Source organism: Paramisgurnus dabryanus, chromosome 20 (genome assembly GCF_030506205.2).
Source record: "Paramisgurnus dabryanus chromosome 20, PD_genome_1.1, whole genome shotgun sequence".
Classification (NCBI taxonomy): Eukaryota; Metazoa; Chordata; class Actinopteri; order Cypriniformes; family Cobitidae; genus Paramisgurnus; species Paramisgurnus dabryanus.
Window position 1 is genome coordinate 27,865,997 of NC_133356.1, and position 18,901 is coordinate 27,884,897.

An 18,901-nucleotide genomic window follows, 5' to 3' on the forward strand; every position below is an offset into this window, starting at 1 on the left:
ATTATATTATCCTATTTCTCTGTGGTATGTTAAGAGTGATTGAATCTGCTCGGAAGTAGAGGGAGATCGATTGATCCATTTTGCCGATTAATTGTCGCCGATAGTTCCTTGGTGCATTTCAGTTCTTTTTTATCATCACTGCAATACATCTTAAGATAATTACAGACATGTGGAGGAGCAGGATTCAGACACCTGACAGAGTTTAGGAATGCACAGTGTGAAACGTCAGATTATGAATACCCAGAGTTATCTCTTAACCCCTGGTTATGTAGGAACAGTGTGAAACAGATAACCCAGGATTCCCCTGGGTTTTAGAATAATGCATAGTTAACTATTTCCAGTGTGAAAAGCATGTGACAACTTGCCCCAAAGTCATTGAGACAGCTTGCCCCAAACTGACACGTGTGCTAATGTTGGCTGAATCTTAGGGTAAGCTCAATATAGCATGTCAGCTAAAGTATCAAAAGACATGTTATTGTTTCCTCTATTTTGTGCACAATAAGAATTTTTAACATTCACACCTACAAAGTTGTATTGCATAAAATGTAAAGTGCAAACTGTTTACTTTTTAAGCCCAAAAATAAGAAAATTGTTCAAACGTCAGAGTAGAGCTATCTTGACCACATGTGAGCAAGAAGATGACTATAAAAGAAGTCGTCACACAAAGTGGCTATTTGATTTTTGAGATAGAGCCTCTAGTGTCGGAGTCATGAATAGTGTGACAACTTATCGGTGTGACTACTTATTTTAACTGTTTCAATTTTGAGTGAGTGTTATGTTTGTTTTTATACGGTATCCATTTTTAAAACTATCAGTCGATTAATCGGTTATAGGCAAGTACTGACCAACCTAGTTATCGGTAAAATCCATTATCGGTCGAGCTTTGTTGGAAGCATGCCAAGGGCGCTCCGACTGCAATTCGTTAACATTCAATATATTACAGAAAGCCAGTGTGTGGGTGGAACCCTGAGGACAAAAACGTACAGCGTATATTGCCGCATGGAACGCAATAATCAAAAAGTGAGCTGTTGAAAGATGAAAATATAACAACCGAAGTGAGATTTACATCAGTGTGCCCCAGCCTTGAATATTGCAAATCCTAAATCACCAGCTACTGTGAACCCGCATAAACTAGGCTAATCGGAAGTCTGTTTTTTGTATTTAAGTTTTGCGAATCCATGCAATTTTATTTATATAGCGCTTTTCACAATTGGTATTGTTTCAAAGCAGCTTTACATTAAAAGAAGCAGGGGAAACACAGAAAAAAATGACAGATGAAATAAGTAGCAAAATACAGCGGCTATGAATAAACTTTACAAGCGTGCCTATTAATAATGTCCTGTATACAACAGAATGCTAAGTTAAGCCAATGTCGGCTGACTCCCCGGGGTTGAAAAAAAAACCTAGGAGAGAAACCTCAGGGAGGAACAAAAAGTCCTAGGAGGAAAAAAACCCTTGGGAGATATATATATTTATTGACGTTTTATATATATATATAAAACGTCAGTGTATATAACGTATATATTTATTGACGTTTTATATTATATATATGACGTTTATATATATCTCAGGCATCGGCTGGGCATCACATTGAAGGGAGGCTAAATGGATCTCTATCACACTGTAAGCCAGTTGTATATATCTGTGCACGAAACGTGCCAAAATGTGTATCAGTATGTGTGCAGGTGGCTCACGTGTGCTCAGTAGTGCGCTAAGTCCAGCCCTTGAGGCCAGCACGGGAAAATGATTGAATTCTGAGGGCAAGAAAGCTGACAAATCACTAAAAAACGCTTTTAAAACGCTGTAATAACATTGTCCATAAATCACCACTGACAGTTTAATCATCATCCGGTCTGGGGTCCGATCTGACCGCTAGAGAGCCCTCCCTAATCAGGCGACGACGAAAACAACATGCATTCTCTTCTGTTTATGCGTTCTACATTTGGATGGGAGCATCAATAAACATCTCCTCATGGCCCAACATAATCTGACAGTATAATTAAATCACTCAGCATGCACTTGCAGCCATCGTCTGGGCTTTGAATCTGTTTGGTAAATGAGTTTGGTCGGTAAGAAAATATTTGGCCTATGTGTATTTCAAGGGTTTTTGGAGCCTTTAGCGGTATGACAGCTGATGGCTGGAAGTAACTCAGACTTTAAAAGCTGGAGGAAAATGGGACTTAATTCACAGTTGTTGGAAGCAGTGAAAGGTGTGTTTTGAGAGTAGAAGGGGCTAATCATCACCGCCTCTGAGAGAGACAGGACACTTTACAGCCTTGAGGTATATTTGTGATGCATATGTAAGAATCTGAAAGAGCTAGCTAGTGTTTTTGAATGACATCACACAATATTCAATGCCATGGCTGATGCACTGACACTTTAGCATCTTAAGACACATTAGGTAGTCACCATACTTAAAGGTATTAAGTGAAGTCGCAACAATTGTGTATGCTTTTTTAGCGCATATTTTAAGCACATATATGTGAGAGGCCAGTGTGGCTTAGCACCAAACAATTTGAAATAAAAAACACAGACATACTTAGCATCACAATGCGTTCCAGTGTTAAGCGAGCACTTTACTTACTGTTTTCTTCAAAACAATTGCATTCAAATGACGGAAGCGCACCCGGATCAGTCAAAGTACAGTGTAAGTACTTGCTTCTGGGGGTACTAGTAGGGAGGGGGGACAATCACGCTTTGGCACGGTTTGGTTTGGTTAGTTTAGGTATGATACGAGTGCGCCCTAGACTACTATTCAGCGTTGGAGAAACTCTGTATAATTATGCAGGAATTAGGGCATATTCTTTAATTTTGGCATTTATAAAATCGCAACGGAGGTTTTAAGAAAATAACGTTGAATTATTTATGAGATATAGTGTGCTAATTATCTAAGTTAGAAGACAATATACTGTCACAACTCTTATTAAATGAAAAATTATGTAAGACAATTTAAGGAAAGCTAGTTGGCTCCAAAACTATACTTTACAAACACCTTTAAAGGATTAGTCCATTTTCATTAAAAAAACAGATAATTTACTCACCATCATGTCATCCAAAATGTTGATGTCTTTCTTTGTTCAGTCGAGAAGAAATTATGTTTTTTGAGGAAAACATTTCAGGATTTTTCTTATTTTAATGGACTTTAATGGACACTTAACACTTAACTCAACACTTAACAGTTTTTTTTAAAGGACTCTTAACGATCCCAAACGCGGCATAAGGGTCTTATATAGCAAAATGATTGTCATTTTGACAAGAAAAATAAAAAAATATGCACTTTTAAACCACAACTTCTCGTCTATCTCCGGTACTGTATTGCGCCAGCGCGACCTCACGTAACTGCGTAGTGAGTGACGTTGAAAGGTCACGTGTCACATATATGAAAAGCACATTTGCGGACCATTTTAAACAATAAACTGACACAAAGACATTAATTAGTATCATTTGACATACAACATACATCATCCGTGACCTCTTGACGTGATGACGTATTGCGTGAGGTCCTGCTGGCGCATCACAGGACCGGAGATAGACGAGAAGTTGTGGTTTAAAAGTGCGTATTTTTATTTTTCTTGTCAAAAATGACAATCGTTAGCTAGAAAAGACCCTTATGCCTCGTTTGGGATCGTTAAGAGTCCTTTGAAGCTCTGTTGAAAAAAAATGTTAAGTGTTGAGTTAAGTGTTGGGGTCCATTAAAGTCCATTAAAAGGAGAAAATTTCTGGAATGTTGTCCTCAAAAAACATAATTTCTTCTCGACTGAACAAAGAAAGACATCAACATTTTGGATGACATGGTGGTGAGTAAATTATCTGGATTTTTTTTTAAGAAAATGGACTAATCCTTTAAGGGAGGTACAATATGGGGTCACCTTCACATTCACTGTCCCACAGCCATGAGACAGTCCTCAGTGGTCTGTTTGCTCAGATACCATCTCTTACCCTTTGTTACTGTGTTTTATGGACACAAAGAACCATTCATGTAATTACCTTCCCTCTAAATGGCATAATAATGGAAATTGATAATGAAAAGCCATCGGCCTACATGCAAGACATGTTCACCAATAAATATGGTACATCAATTTTTACAGATCCAAGGTCCTTCCTTCATGGTTGGGTTAGGGAACAACATGCTCCATCATACAGGTATACAGGTACGGTTCATTCTTGTCTTCCCAACCTTAGAGGAAGTTTTACTTTAATGCCGCTGTCTTTCTTAGCTGACCTTCAATGTGATTTGTGAAAATCTTAAATCATTTTTGATAACAACGTTGCCATAAAACCCCGGAGCACGTACCTCACTTACAGCCGTCAATCGGGGTCTTTTAAGCTGTGATTTATTGAGACGACCACAGATCACCATTAAACAGACATTTAGTCAAAGTATCTGTCCTTTGCGACCGCACTTCACAAGCATAGGATTCTACTTCGTGAGGGAAGCTACATGAGCATTTTGTAGATTCTTTAAATTGCAACGTTTTCTTAATAGGGACTTAAAAACGCATTTGGATTGTCACATGAGCAATCCAATTAGACACAGTTTAAAGAAAAAATAAAAATGACTTGAAAAGAAGAGTCAAATTTACAACAGGGGTATTTGAGAAATCCTGTGATTTTGCGCGGTCTATCTGTCCTTTGTGTCGTGTGTGTGTGTGTGTGTGTGTGTGTGTGTGTGTGTGTGTGTGTGTGTGTGTGTGTTATATGTGAGTCTATTGCAGTGTGCGATTGCCATTGTAATTACATCTTTCCCAGGGCCTCGGTTTGCCCTTGAGAATTGCACCAGTGAATTCATCCTCCAGTAATAGAATTACACAACAGTGGCAGAAGCTTTGGATGGGCGATATTTAATGTGTTTTATGAAATATTAACAGACTTCGTAGTTTTAATTGTCTTTCCAGACACATTAGCACTGTTACTTTCTTTCTCTACTCTCATAGTCTTTTAGTGTGTGTGTGTCTCTCTGTCTTTCTCGCTGGATCTCTCTCTCTCTCTTGTTTCTGATTTAATTTTTCTATTAGAGATGATAGTTGATGGTTTCCGAAATGGACAGTTCTTCCTCAATTTATTAAGTGACAGAAGGGATCCCACGTAATAATATTTATTACCCCTTCTTCATCATTTCTTCCTCTCCTGCTGCAGATCTCAAAACAGCAACATACGTCTAGGATTTCAAGCAGTTAGAATTTTTTTAAGTAATGCTTTCTTTCACCACAGTTTGCAAAAAGTATAAGACATTCATAGGTTCACTCCTGCAGTACATACAAAACATCACTATGTGTTTCTTCAGCATGTAGACTTTTTGTGAGTTTTGGCATACATCTGTTTCCCTGAACAATGCCTATAGAGATTATCCATTCCATAGTACCCCATGGGGTCAGGTTGGGTCAGCTCACTTCACTTCGGCTCAGTTAACTTTTCCATCAAGTTTAGTATCAATTCTGAGTGGGAAAGATTATAGGCGTGTTGTTATATTTGTGCTGCCTATTGCTGTGACGTCATACAAGTGAGAGCGTCATTTGAATGCTATTTATTGTTCAGTCGGCCACAAAGACAAGTTTCAAAAATTCTGTGCATGCGGACATTCGTGTCGTGAATGTGCCGCCACAAACTGCAAGTCTGATAAACACTTGTATGGTATTCCTGATTCTCAACCTTTGGACGTTGTTCACCCCTAAAAGGGAGTTTAGGAACTTACAACAAAGCACAGATGACAACAGGTTTGCTCTAGACAGCGCAAGCACGAAGGTAAAGCTAATCTTGCGTTTAGCATGACGCTAGTAGTGAAGATTCTGTCAGACCAATCAGTGATCTTCAACCCATGGGGTACTATGCAATGGAAAAGTGCCATAAGGGCACACTCACGCTATCCAAACCAAACCTTGCCCCAGCGCGATTGTCCCCTCTCCCTACTCCCCCAGAAGCAAGCGATCACACTGTACTTATATCGATCCGAGCTTGAGCGTGCTTTCTTCATTAGGATGCGATTGTTTCGAACAAAGCAGGAAGCGCTCTTTTAACACTGGAACCCATCGTAATGTTAAGTCTTTTTTATTCAGATTTTGGTGCACGATGACACACAGCCCTCTCACATGCCTATCATAATGCTTAGTTGACCATTGCGTGTGCAGCTCAGACATTTAAGTAACCCTGCTGCGCGCATATCAGAAGGTTTTTGAAGGGCAGATAAAGGTGGGTGTTCGCACAATTGATGTCTCTTCTTTTGATTTGCGATCACATTGGGCGTTCCGCGCCTGAGCACAAGCGCACTCGAGCCCACCTCTGCAGGCCGGCCAGCATGCGATTAACCAAACCGTGCCTGGGTGCGGTACAGAGCGATCACACTAGTAAAACAAATCAGGCTTTGAGGGTGCGTTTTTTTTGGATAGTGTGAATGATAGATATAGCCTAGCCACTATAGATATAGCCTAGGAAACTCTCCCATCTATCCATGGGCAAGCACCATTACCATTTTCTTTCTATCACCTTTACAATGGGAAACCCTAATGCCTCAGTGACAGAGCTATGTTGTACAAAAGAATGGGAATAAGGCAAGACTGCAGCTGAGCGACAACTCTCACCGGGACCCCCAGGCAAAAAGAATGTACATGTCTCCTGAGGTCATTTAAGAGGCTGTTCTATCCTTTTAGAAAGATCTTATGTGGATATACTAACCTACAAACCCAGTAACCGCTGTTTAAAGACAGAGAAGCTCACTCTCTCTCTCTGTCATGCCCACCTCTAGCAACTCTCTTTCCCATCTCATATTGTCTTTGACTGAAGTGGGCTTTGCAGTCACCCCAAGAAGAAGCATCATACAGTAGATATTGGAGCATGTGCTTGGTTAGTGCATGTGTTTTAGAAACATCATGCCATGGTTGTCAAGCAGATAACACAGGTTTAATTATGACTCGTACCCGGCGACCAGTCCTAAACCTAAACTTTAAATCGGATGGCTGAATATCAGTACCAGAAGTAACATGCTGCATTTGGGTAAATCATGTTAGGCAACATTTGTTGCCCTTGTGGTCCATTGTGTTTAAGAACAGCATTTAAGGATGATGCATTAGCTACAGTACATCCCATCATTACACATAAGTCTCTTAACTTATTCTTGTCCAGTCTACATTGTGATCGATGAAGGTAACTTATTTTGCTTATTTTTCTCTTTGTTTCAGAGATCAGCAGGGTACGAAAGGACATGTACAATGACACATTAAACGGCAGCACGGAAAAGAAAAGCTCGGAGCTCCCAGATGCTGTCGGCCCCATTGTGCAGCTCCAAGAGAAACTCTATGTGCCTGTTAAAGAATATCCTGATGTGAGTCGCACGCTTTCCAACAAACACACTTAAGTTTCCATTTGGGATTTGTTTTAGGTGATGTCCACCACACAGGATAAGACACGTTTGAGGCGTTCACAAGATGCATTGCTGTCTTCAAAAACAGCTAGATGGAGGGTAACAAAATGGAAAAATAAAAGGGTCTCAAGATGCTTTTTAAACTATTTATAATCGTCGTATTTAAAATGTTATGCTGTGAGAAACTGCCCAATAAATCGTGCCAAATGCCTCTGCATGTGTACATAGACTAGCATTAATCAATAGCACAAACTGTTCAACCTTTTACTAGGAGTAGGGTAAATGGCAGATATGATAATACATATTAGACTAAATAAGCTAAATAACCTTTTATTGCACACAACTGTCATAGTCCTCACAAAATGGAGGCTTACATATTATACATAATAAAAGAAACGCTGCTAACAGTGTGCGATTTAAAGTCCGCCAGTAAATGTCTTTAAATTTATTGTTGAAGTCGGTTACGCGGGCGCTGCTTTGATGGCTGTAGCAGCGGGCCATTAGAGGAGATGAATTCAGAGATGCAACTTGTCTAAGATAGTTTACCCCGCTGACAGTCTAAAAGCTGTCAGACTGTCTGCATGCTAAAACCCTCTTCTACTCATAAATTCACTTCCTGTAAAGCATTGCCTCTACAAATATTAATGATAAAACAAAACAGAAACAATTGTAGTTACGGTAATGGGCCTAAATAAACTACACTAAAGATCTAGGCTGCGTCTGAATCCGCATACTGTACAGTAGGTACTGAATGAGATGAAGTACCTACTTACCGTTAAAACAGTAGCTACTATATAGTATGAATCCTGGTAGTATAAATGTGATTCGGACGTACTACATCCACCATGTTGCTACATAACGTGACATACGTCGTCATTATGTCAAGTCATTCCAGCGCATATTCAGCCTTTGACGATCACGTATTGTCTTCTTCGTAGGATAAATCCTCTCCCGGGGCATCATGGGATAGTGATGTGTGCACACTGCACAATCTAACCGGAAGTAGTAGGTTATTCGGGTACTTTTCGCATACTGTTTTTCGAATATTATGTATTCTGACATACTACTCGCCTCGCCTACTGCTTCTCGCGTACTATAGTGTATATTATGGAAGTAGGCGGTTTCGGACGCAGCAATAGTCTGTGTAGCCCCTTATGGAACGGCAGAAATTCCACAAGGGGGCGTATTTGTTCCTCAGACGTTGCACAATAAACGTGACATCTGAATATATTCATTATAAATCGTGACTGGAAAGTGAGATTCGAACGAATGTCTGTTATTGAACTAATTGTATACACTATTTATATCGTAATTCGGTCAGAAATGTCAAGATTGTGAGATGAACAAATCGCTTTGGATTAAAAGGCTTGGATATTCCATTTCATTGGACTTTTGGGGATTTATGAACAATTTGTTTTGGACAATTTCACCGAAGTGGATAATGGGAAGATTTTGAAGGTAAATAAATATCCTAAATCGGTGCCGCCCGGTTCAGGTAACTAACAAATAGATTACAGTTTTATGACTGCTAAAAATCACATTATGCTTTGTGTGTGCGCTTAATGGAATTCCGAAAGTCTAAGCTTTACAACGATGTGCCGCATGACCGTATATTTTGAAGGTTTAATGCTTCAAAGTTACAATGACGTAATGCAGCCTCACGTGCAAGGGAGGGGGTGTACCGTGTACGGCACAGTGTTCCTTATCAGGTTAAAATAATAGTTCACCCCAAAATGAAAATTAGCCCATATTTCAAGCCATATATGACTCAGCCAAATGCAGTCAGAGTTATGTTAAATAAAATCCTGCCACTTTGGCATTGGATAGTGCCCCATTTATAAAGCTTCAAAAAGCACATGATCACTGGTTTCTGACAACGGTTATTCACGAGTAGGTCAGGTTTAGTGCTGTCAAACGATTAATCACGATTAATCACATACAAAATAAAGGTTTGTGTTTGCTTAATGTTTGTGTGTGTACTGTGTGTAATCATTATGTATATATATAGACACACATACATGTGTACATTTAAGAAAAAATATTTTTTAAATATTTTATGTTTATATATAATATAAAAATATATAAAAAATAAATAAATATTTTAAAACGAATGTAAATGTTTCTTAAATGCATACATGAATGTGTGTGTATTTATATATACATAATAATTACACACTGGACACACACATATGTTATTCAAACATTTTATTTTGTATGCGATTAATCACGATTAATCGTTTGACAGCCCTTGTTGAAATATAAATAATTTTATAAAAAACACCACTTCACTTTGGAAGACATTTAATAACTGTATGAATTAGTTTATGATGGATTCATTTGCGTTTTGGAGTTTTAAAAATGGGGCACTGTCCTATGCCATTTTAAAGCTAAAAAGACCCAGGATATTATTTAAAATAAGTAGGGATGGCTATCGAGAACCTGCATTTTTTTTTTACGGTAAGTAATTGTGTCGGTACCAGACTATCGATAAGCTTCAGGACAAACGTTATTGTTTGTTAACGATACTTGCATTGTTTTTTCTTTGTATACTTTTATGTTATTATAGCGAATTTGAAACTGCTGCTTATCATTTTGCTTCCCTGAATGATGTCATCACGTGGCCAACGTTTGTTTGACGTGTGTGATATACCCAGCATTTCCGAAACCCGCCACTGGTATTGACTGTTTGGATATATAAACTCTCTACTACCCTTCTTTTGTTTGCTTAGAGGTATTTGTAAACTGCTGTAAAGTTCAACAGTAATAACATATATTTTCACATCATGTCTTTTTGCTCCAAATTATAAGGTTGTATTGATAACAGTACGGATAAGAACCAGAATTGATAAGCTGTATCGGTATCAATAAAATGTAAACGATACAATACCTAAATATAAATCTAACTGTGTTTGGCTGAAATAAGAAAGTCATATACACCTAAGATCTCTCGAGAGTGAATAAAATATAGACATATTTTATTTTGGGGTGAATTATTCCTTAAAAATTGCAAATTTTTTGGGTTAAAATATACAGAGTAAACAATGAGTTATAGAGCAAGTACATATTAAAAATCAGTGTCTTCCCTCGATTTGCAATGTCAGGTTGACGTCATTTGACTTAAACCCACGTAAAGATAAGTACATTCTTTTGATTTTATGTTTCAGAGATAGAAATGAAAATATAGCTGTAGACAGCGATACGGGGCCAAGCAACAATGGTCCTGCAACACGCAACGAAGCTGAAAGGACATGCAATTGAAGAATGCAATGTAGCAGATATGTATGGGAACTATCAGCACATAGGACTCAGAGATGAGAATGAACATAATGAAAAAATAAAAATTTTGAAGTATAATATTTATGTGCATGTTGAAAGAAGGACCGATTAGTCCAATGCTGACCTAGAAAACAATTGAACCACTAAAGCATCATACATGTTACACATGAGACTTAAACCAAAAGATCACAAACGAAATAATACCTGTTAAAATAATAAAGTAAAATACAAATAATGAATTGAAGCTTTTGACTCTAAAGTAAGAGACTTCAATTGCTGCCCTAGCCAGGATTTGAACCCATGATCTCCAGGTGTCATGCCTGTCACTCATCTGGTTGAGCTACAGGGGAGACATACAAACAGACAGCTGCTTAAGTTAGATTGCTGAAGTGACAATGTGTATGTTCAAGTGTGGAGAGATTTTTCTCAAGAAGAGAATATTTTTTAAAACCCCTGTAGGTAGTCAAACCTGTTCGAACATTTGACTCTACATGACACAAATTTGTCAACCATTTTGATTGCCGCCGTATGGTGGATTTGAACCCGCAACCTCTGGATTTCATGCCCATCACGCATTTGGTTGAGCTACTGGGAAGGCATAGATTACCACATCAAATATTCTCCATAGAAGTTTAGTTGATTAAATGGTTTAAAAGTTATTCCTGTTGACAAATGTATTACTTTTGAACAAAGATAAATATCAAAATTATGTTTGGTCATTTCTATGTGGCTCGGTCCAAAGATAATCTGAGCCAAATTGTGTAACAATTCAACAAACACTGCAAAAGTAGTAGCAAAAAAACTGAATACTGTACTTTTCAAAATGGCCGCTACTGCATATTTGAACTGGTGATGATGCTTGGCCACCAAATTACTGCAAGCCGTGCAGAACATGGAAAACAGACTGGTTGAGAATAATAGGTGAGAATAAACTCAAAACAAAATCTTATTAGTAAAACATAACACATGCATCAGGTGGGATTCGAACCCTCAACCTCTGAGTTTTGATGCATGCGTTTAGTAGACTGCGCTACACAGGCAGTGTAGCTAGACAAGGTTTTCAGAGCTGCAAACATTCAAATGGCACAATCAAGGAAAATGCAGACATGACATTGCAGAGCAGAAATAACAAAATTACAATTTATATGAGAATCAGATAGTTTAAGTGAGAACAGTTAAAGTTTAAGTCAAGAAAAACATGTTGTATAGGAATGCACAACATGTTATAATACAGTCATAATAATTTAATATGACAAAGAGACAATGTCACAGGGACAGTCAACTTTGGAGAGGTATTTCTTGGGAATGGCAGAGAATATAAAAAATGTGTTTGGTCATTTCTATGCGGATTGCTCTAAAGTTTATGTGAGCAGAGCCCGGCATAAAATAGACTTAATTTGCAAAAGTAGTAGCGAAAAAACTACTTCACATATGCTATGTAATAAAATATTAACAGAATGTTGGAAACTGACAAATGAGATATCGTTGCAATCGACAGAAACCAGTGAATAAAAATTCACAAAGAAAATGAATATCGGACAAAGTTTTTAGAAGTTATAGGCTGTTTTATATAGTTTATAAACCCTAGGTGGCGCTGTTTTCAGATTTCCCAGGTACCTTCAGGACATCATACCGATGCTCCCTACCGATTTTTGTGCCGATACATTATATCGAATAATAGTTATCACAATATATGACAAAATTCAAAATGGTGGACAGGCGGTTTGGTAATTTCTGGCATAATATATATCGACAGATTTGTCATGAGCCAAGGAATCCATAGACACCAATAGCATAATTTTCTATCAAACATTTCAAAAGTTATGGGCAAAAATAGCCATTTTTCATATCTCATGACCCATAGGTGGCGCTGTCCTCAAATTTGACATGGTACCCCAGTTCATGGTCCTTATGAAGGGTACCAAGTTTTATTTCAATTGATCAAAGAATGACCGAGATAATGACTCAGAACGAATTTTGGGTCGACATCGATAAATGTACGCATTTATAACTTTTGAACAAAGATAAAAATCAAAATTCTGTTCGGTCATTTCTCTGAACCTCGGTCCAAAGATTACCTGTGCCAAATTGCGTAACAATGCAATGAACGCTGCAAAAGTAGTAGCGAAAAAACAAAATACTGTACTTTTCAAAATGGCCGCTACTGTAATGGGTGGAGTCTTAATGTAAGGTGTTCATTGTAATGAGCGTGAGGAGAGCAATCAGATGTACTAAGTAGAATTTTTGTTGATCAAATTATTCTAGAGTTATAACCATTTGAATATTGAATTTTTGAAGTGTTGGTGGCGCTATAGAGTTAATGCTAGAGACCCCATATTTGGTCACATAACTATTTATGACCACCACTACAAGTGTGGCAAATTTTTTTCATTTTCCTATGTACGGTTCATAGGGCTGCCATAGACTCCCATTGGGGAAGAAGAAATATAATAATAATAATAAATATAGCTGCAAGCAGCAACACGGGGTCAAGCACCTTCGGCGCAATGCACACACAGCACAGCAAGCACACAAACCACAGCAAGTTCACAATGCACAGCAAGCACACAAAGCACAGCAAGCACACAAATCACAGCAGGCACACAAAGCACAGCAAGCTCACAATGCACAGCAAGCACACAAAGCACAGCAAGCTCACAATGCACAGCAAGCACACAAAGCACAGCAAGCACACAAATCACAGCAGGCACACAAAGCACAGCAAGCTCACAATGCACAGCAAGCACACAAAGCACAGCAAGCTCACAATGCACAGCAAGCACACAAAGCACAGCAATTACACAAAGCACAGCAAGCTCACAAAGCACAGCAAGCACACAAAGCACAGCAAGCAAGCACGCAAAGCACAGCAAGCAAGCACACAAAGCACAGCAAGCAAGCACACAAAGCACAGCAAACTCACAAAGCACAGCAAGCACACAAAGCACAGCAAGCTCACAAAGCACAGCAAGCTCACAAAGCACAGCAAGCTCACAAAGCACAGCAAACTCACAAAGCAAAGCAAACACACAAAACACAGCAAGCTCACAAAGCACAGCAAGCACCCAAGGCACAGTAAGCACACAAAGAACAGCAAACTCACAAAGCACAGCAAGCACAGAAAGCACAGCAAGCTCACAAAGCACAGCAAGCTCACAAAGCACAGCAAGCTCACAAAGCACAGCAAGCTCACAAAGCACAGCAAGCACACAAAGCACAGTAAGCACACAAAGCACAGCAAGCACACAAAGCATAGCAACAAAAAAGCACTGCAAGCACACAAAGCACAGCAAACTCACAAAGCACAGCAAGCTCACAAAGCACAACCAGCACACAAAGCACAGCAAACTCCCAAAGCACAGCAAGCACACAAAGCACACAAAGCACAGAAAGCACAGCAAGAACCCCCACAATGCAGAGCAACAACAGCAAACATGGAAAAATAGAACACATTTGAACTACAGACAGGTTGAGAAGAACTGATGAGGAAGAACAAAATACCTGACTCAGGTGGGTTTCGAACCCAGGAACTCAGAATCTCAATACATATGATTAACTTGATGCGCCACTCAGATGACACAGCTCATGAGGCAGCAGAAAAGAGATTAGAAAGCTACAAGGATTAACATATGTCAAATTAGTTTATAAACCCTAGGTGGCGCTGTACTCTGACTTCTCAGGTACCTTCAGGATATCATGTCAAAGCTCCTTATCAATTTTTGCGCAGATATGTCCAATAGTTCAAAAAATATAACAATTTATGTCAAATTTCAAAATGGCGGACAGGCGGTTCAGTCAAACCTGGCATAATTCACATCAACAGATGCGGCATGAGGTAAGCAATCCATAGACATCAAGATCATAATTTTCTGACAAACAGTTCAGAAGTTATGGGCAAAAATAGCCTATTTTATTATCTCATAACCCATAGGTGGCGTTGTCACCAAATTTGGCATGGACCCCAAGTTCATGGTCCACATGAAGTGTACCAAATTTCATTTCAATTGATCAAAGAATGAATGAGCTACCGCTTCAGAACCATTTTTGCGTCAACCTCGTTAAGTTTGCGCATTTATTACTTTTGAACAAAGATAAATATCAAAATTCTGTTCGGTCATTTCTATGCGGCTCACTCCAAAGATCATCTGTGCCAAATCTCATAAGAATTGAACCACGTTTGAAGAAGGAGTAGCGAAAAAACGAAATACTGTACATTTCAAAATGGCCGCTACTGTAATGGGTGGAGTCTTACTGTAAAGTATCAAATTCAATAAGCGGGATGAGAGCAATCACGTGTACTAAGTAGAATTTTCATAGATCAAATGGTTCACCAGTTATAACAGTTTGAACATTGAATTTTTGGACTACTGGTGGCGCTATAGAGTTACTGCTAAAGACCCCATTTTTGGTCACATGACTATTTATGACCACCTCTACAACTGTGCCAAATTTCATCATTTTCCTATGTACGGTTCATAGGGCTGCCATAGACTCCCATTGGGGAAAAATAATAATAATAATAATACTAACAATAACAATAGGTGTCTCAGCACCTTCGGTGCTTGACCCCTAAATATAGCTGCAAGCAGCAACACGGGGTCAAGCACCTTCGGCGCAATGCACACACAGCACAGCAAGCACACAAAGCACAGCAAGCTCACAATGCACAGCAAGCATACAAAGCACAGTAAGCTCACAAAGCACAGCAAGCACATAAAGCACAGCAAACACACAAAGCACAGTAAGCTCACAAAGCACAGCAAGCTCACAAAGCACAGCAAGCTCACAAAGCACAACCAGCACACAAAGCACAGCAAGCACACAAAGCACAGCAAGCACACAAAGCACAGCAAGAACCACCACAATGCAGAGCAACAACAGCAATCATGGAAAAATAGAACACATGTGAACTACAGACAGGTTGAGAAGAATTGATGAGGAAGAACAAAATACCTGACTCAGGTGGGATTCAAACCCAGGAACTCAGAATCTCAATGCATATGATTAACTAGATGCGCCACTCAGTTGACACAGTTCATTAGGCAGCAAAGAGATAACAGTATAATATCAATAAGAATTGTAATAGTTTATAACCCCTAGGTGGCGCTGTACTCTGACTTCCCAGGTAACTTCAGGACATCATGTCAAAGCTCTTTACCAATTTTTGCGCTGATATGTTCAATAGTTCAAAAAATATAACAATTTATGTGAAATTTCCGCGGACAGGCGGTTTAGTCAAACCCAGCATAATACACATGGACAGATGCGACATGAGGTAAGCAATCCATAAACATCAAGATCATAATTTTCTGACAAACAGTTCAGAAGTTATGGGCAAAAATAGCCTATTTTCCTATCTCATTACCCATAGGTGGCGCTGTCACCAAATTTGGCATGGACCCCAAGTTCATGGTCCACATGAAGTGTACCAAATTTCATTTCAATTGATCAAAGAATGACCGAGCTACAGCTTCAGAACCATTTTTGCGTCAACCTCTTTAAGTTTGCGCATTTATTACTTTTGAACAAAGATAAATATCAAAATTCTGTTCAGTCATTTCTATGCGGCTCACTCCAAAGATCACCTGTGCCAAATCTCATAAGAATTTAACCACATTTGAAGGAGGAGTAGCGAAAAAACAAATTACTGTACATTACAAAATGGCCGCTACTGTAATGGGTGGAGTCTTACTGTAAAGTATCAAATTCAATAAGCGGGATGAGAGCAATCACGTGTACTAAGTAGAGTTTTCATAGATCTAATGGATCAAGAGTTATAACCATTTGAATATTGAATTTTTGAGATGATGGTGGCGCTATAGAGTTACTGCTAGAAACCCCATTTTTGGCCACATGACTATTTATGGCCACCACTACAACTGTGCCAAATTTCATCGTTTTCCTACATACGGTTCATAGGGCTCCCATAGACTCCCATTGTGGAAGAAGAAAAATTTACTAACAGAAACAATGACCAATATAGCTGCAAGCAGCGATTCGGGGCCAAGCACCTTCAGCGCAATGAGCACCCAAAGCACAGCAAGAAAGATACAACTTATCAATCACTCAGGGCGCATTGAGCACCCAAGGTGCATCAAGAACACAAGGCTCAGCAAAGAACCCAAAGCGTAGCAATGACAGAGCAGAACCACCGCAGTGCAGAGCAGCAACAGAAAACATGGCAAAAATAGAACATATGTGAACTACAGACAGGTCAAGAAGAATAGGTGGGAAAGAACAAAACTTTAATAGAAGAATCTAACACCTGCCTCAGGCTGGATTCAAACCCATGAACTCAGGATCTCTATGCATACGACTTAGACAGATGTGCCACTCAGTAGACACAGCTCAAGGAGCAGCAGAAAAGAGCTTACATGCCATACAAAGAATTCAGAAGTCATAATCAGTTCTATAAGAACTGTTATAGTTTATAACCCCTAGGTGGCGCTATTCTCTGATTTCCTCCGGACATCATGCCGAAGCTCCCTACCGATTTTTGCCCCGATATATCCGATACTTCAAAAGTTATAGCAAATTATCACAAATTTCAAAATGGCGGACAGGCGATTCGGTCAAAGCCGGCATAATACATATCGACAGATGCGGCATGACCCAAGGAATCCGTAGACACCACGATCATAATTTTCTGACAAACGATTCAGTAGATATGGGCAAAATAGCCTTTTTTCATATCTCATGACCCATGGGTGGCGCTGTCACCAAATTTGGCATGGACCCACAGTTCATGGTCGACATGAAGTGTACCAAATTTCATCTCGATTGATCAAAGAATGACCGAGCTACAGCTTCAGAACCATTTTTGCGTCAATCTCGTTAAGTTCACGCATTAATAACTTTTGAATAAAAAAAAAAATCAAAATTCTGTTCAGTCATTTCTATGCGGCTGACTCCAAAGATCACCTGTGCCAAATCTCATAAGAATTGAACCACATTTGAAGGAGGAGTAGCGAAAAAACGAAATACTGTACATTTCAAAATGGCCGCTACTGTAATGGGTGGAGTCTTAATGTAGAGTATCAAATTCAATAAGCGGGATGAGAGCAATCACATGCACTAAGTAGAATTTTCATAGATCTAATGGATCATGAGTTATAACCATTTGAATATTGAATTTTTGAGATAATGGTGGCGCTATAGAGTTACTGCTAGAGACCCCATTTTTGGCCACATGACTATTTATGACCACCACTACAACTATGCCAAATTTCATCATTTTCCTACATACGCTTCATAGGGCTGCCATAGACTCCCATTGGGGAAGAAGAAAAATTTACTAACAGAAACAATGACCAATATAGCTGCAAGCAGCAACACGGGGTCAAGCACCTTCGGCGCAATGCACACACAGCACAGCAAGCACACAAAGCACGGCAAGCTCACAATGCACAGCAAGCACACAACGCAGAGCAATTACACAAATCACAGCAGGCACACAAAGCACAGCAAGCTCACAAAGCACAGCAAGCACACAAAGCATAGCAAGCTCACAAAGCACAGCAAGCTCACAAAGCACAGCAAGCTCACAAAGCACAGCAAGCTCACAAAGCACAGCAAGCTCACAAAGCACAGCAAGCTTACAAAGCACAGCAAGCACACAAAGCACAGCAAGCTCAACAAGCTCACAAAGCACAGCACGCTCACAAATCACAGCAAGCACACAAAGCACAGCAAGCTCACAAAGCACAGCAAGCTCACAAAGCACATCAAGCACACAAAGCACAGCAAGCACACAAAGCACAGCAAGCAAACAAAGCATAGCAAGCTCACAAAGCACAGCAAGCACACAAAGCACATCAATTACACAAATCACAGCAGGCACACAAAGCACAGCAAGCTCACAAAGCACAGCAAGCACACAAAGCACAGCAGGCACACAAAGCACAGCAAGCACACAAAGCACAGCAATTACACAAAGCACAGCAATTACACAAATCACAGCAGGCACACAAAGCACAGCAAGCTCACAAAGCACAGCAAGCACACAAAGCACAGCAAGCACACAAAGCACAGCAAGCTCACAATGCACACCAAGCACACAAAGCACAGCAATTACACAAATCACAGCAGGCACACAAAGCACAGCAAGCTCACAAAGCACAGCAAGCACACAAAGCACAGCAAGCTCACAAAGCACAGCAAGCACACAAAGCACAGCAAGCACACAAAGCACAGCAAGCACACAAAGCATAGCAAGCTCACAAAGCACAGCAAGCTCACAAAGCACATTAATTTCACAAATCACAGCAGGCA

The 18,901-nt window shown here is 39.5% G+C and overlaps 1 protein-coding gene across 4 annotated transcripts in view; it reads left to right on the forward strand.

Annotated features, from left to right (window-relative positions):
- The window catches only part of LOC135733172 (KH domain-containing RNA-binding protein QKI), a 120,935-nt gene that overhangs the window by 21,053 nt on the left and 80,981 nt on the right, over window positions 1-18,901 (forward strand). For all 4 annotated transcript variants that reach the window (XM_065251535.2, XM_065251527.2, XM_065251516.2 and 1 more), the window contains exon 2: window positions 7,173-7,315. In XM_065251535.2, the coding sequence (XP_065107607.1) occupies window positions 7,173-7,315 (143 nt within the window). The remainder of the gene's footprint in view (window positions 1-7,172; window positions 7,316-18,901) is intronic.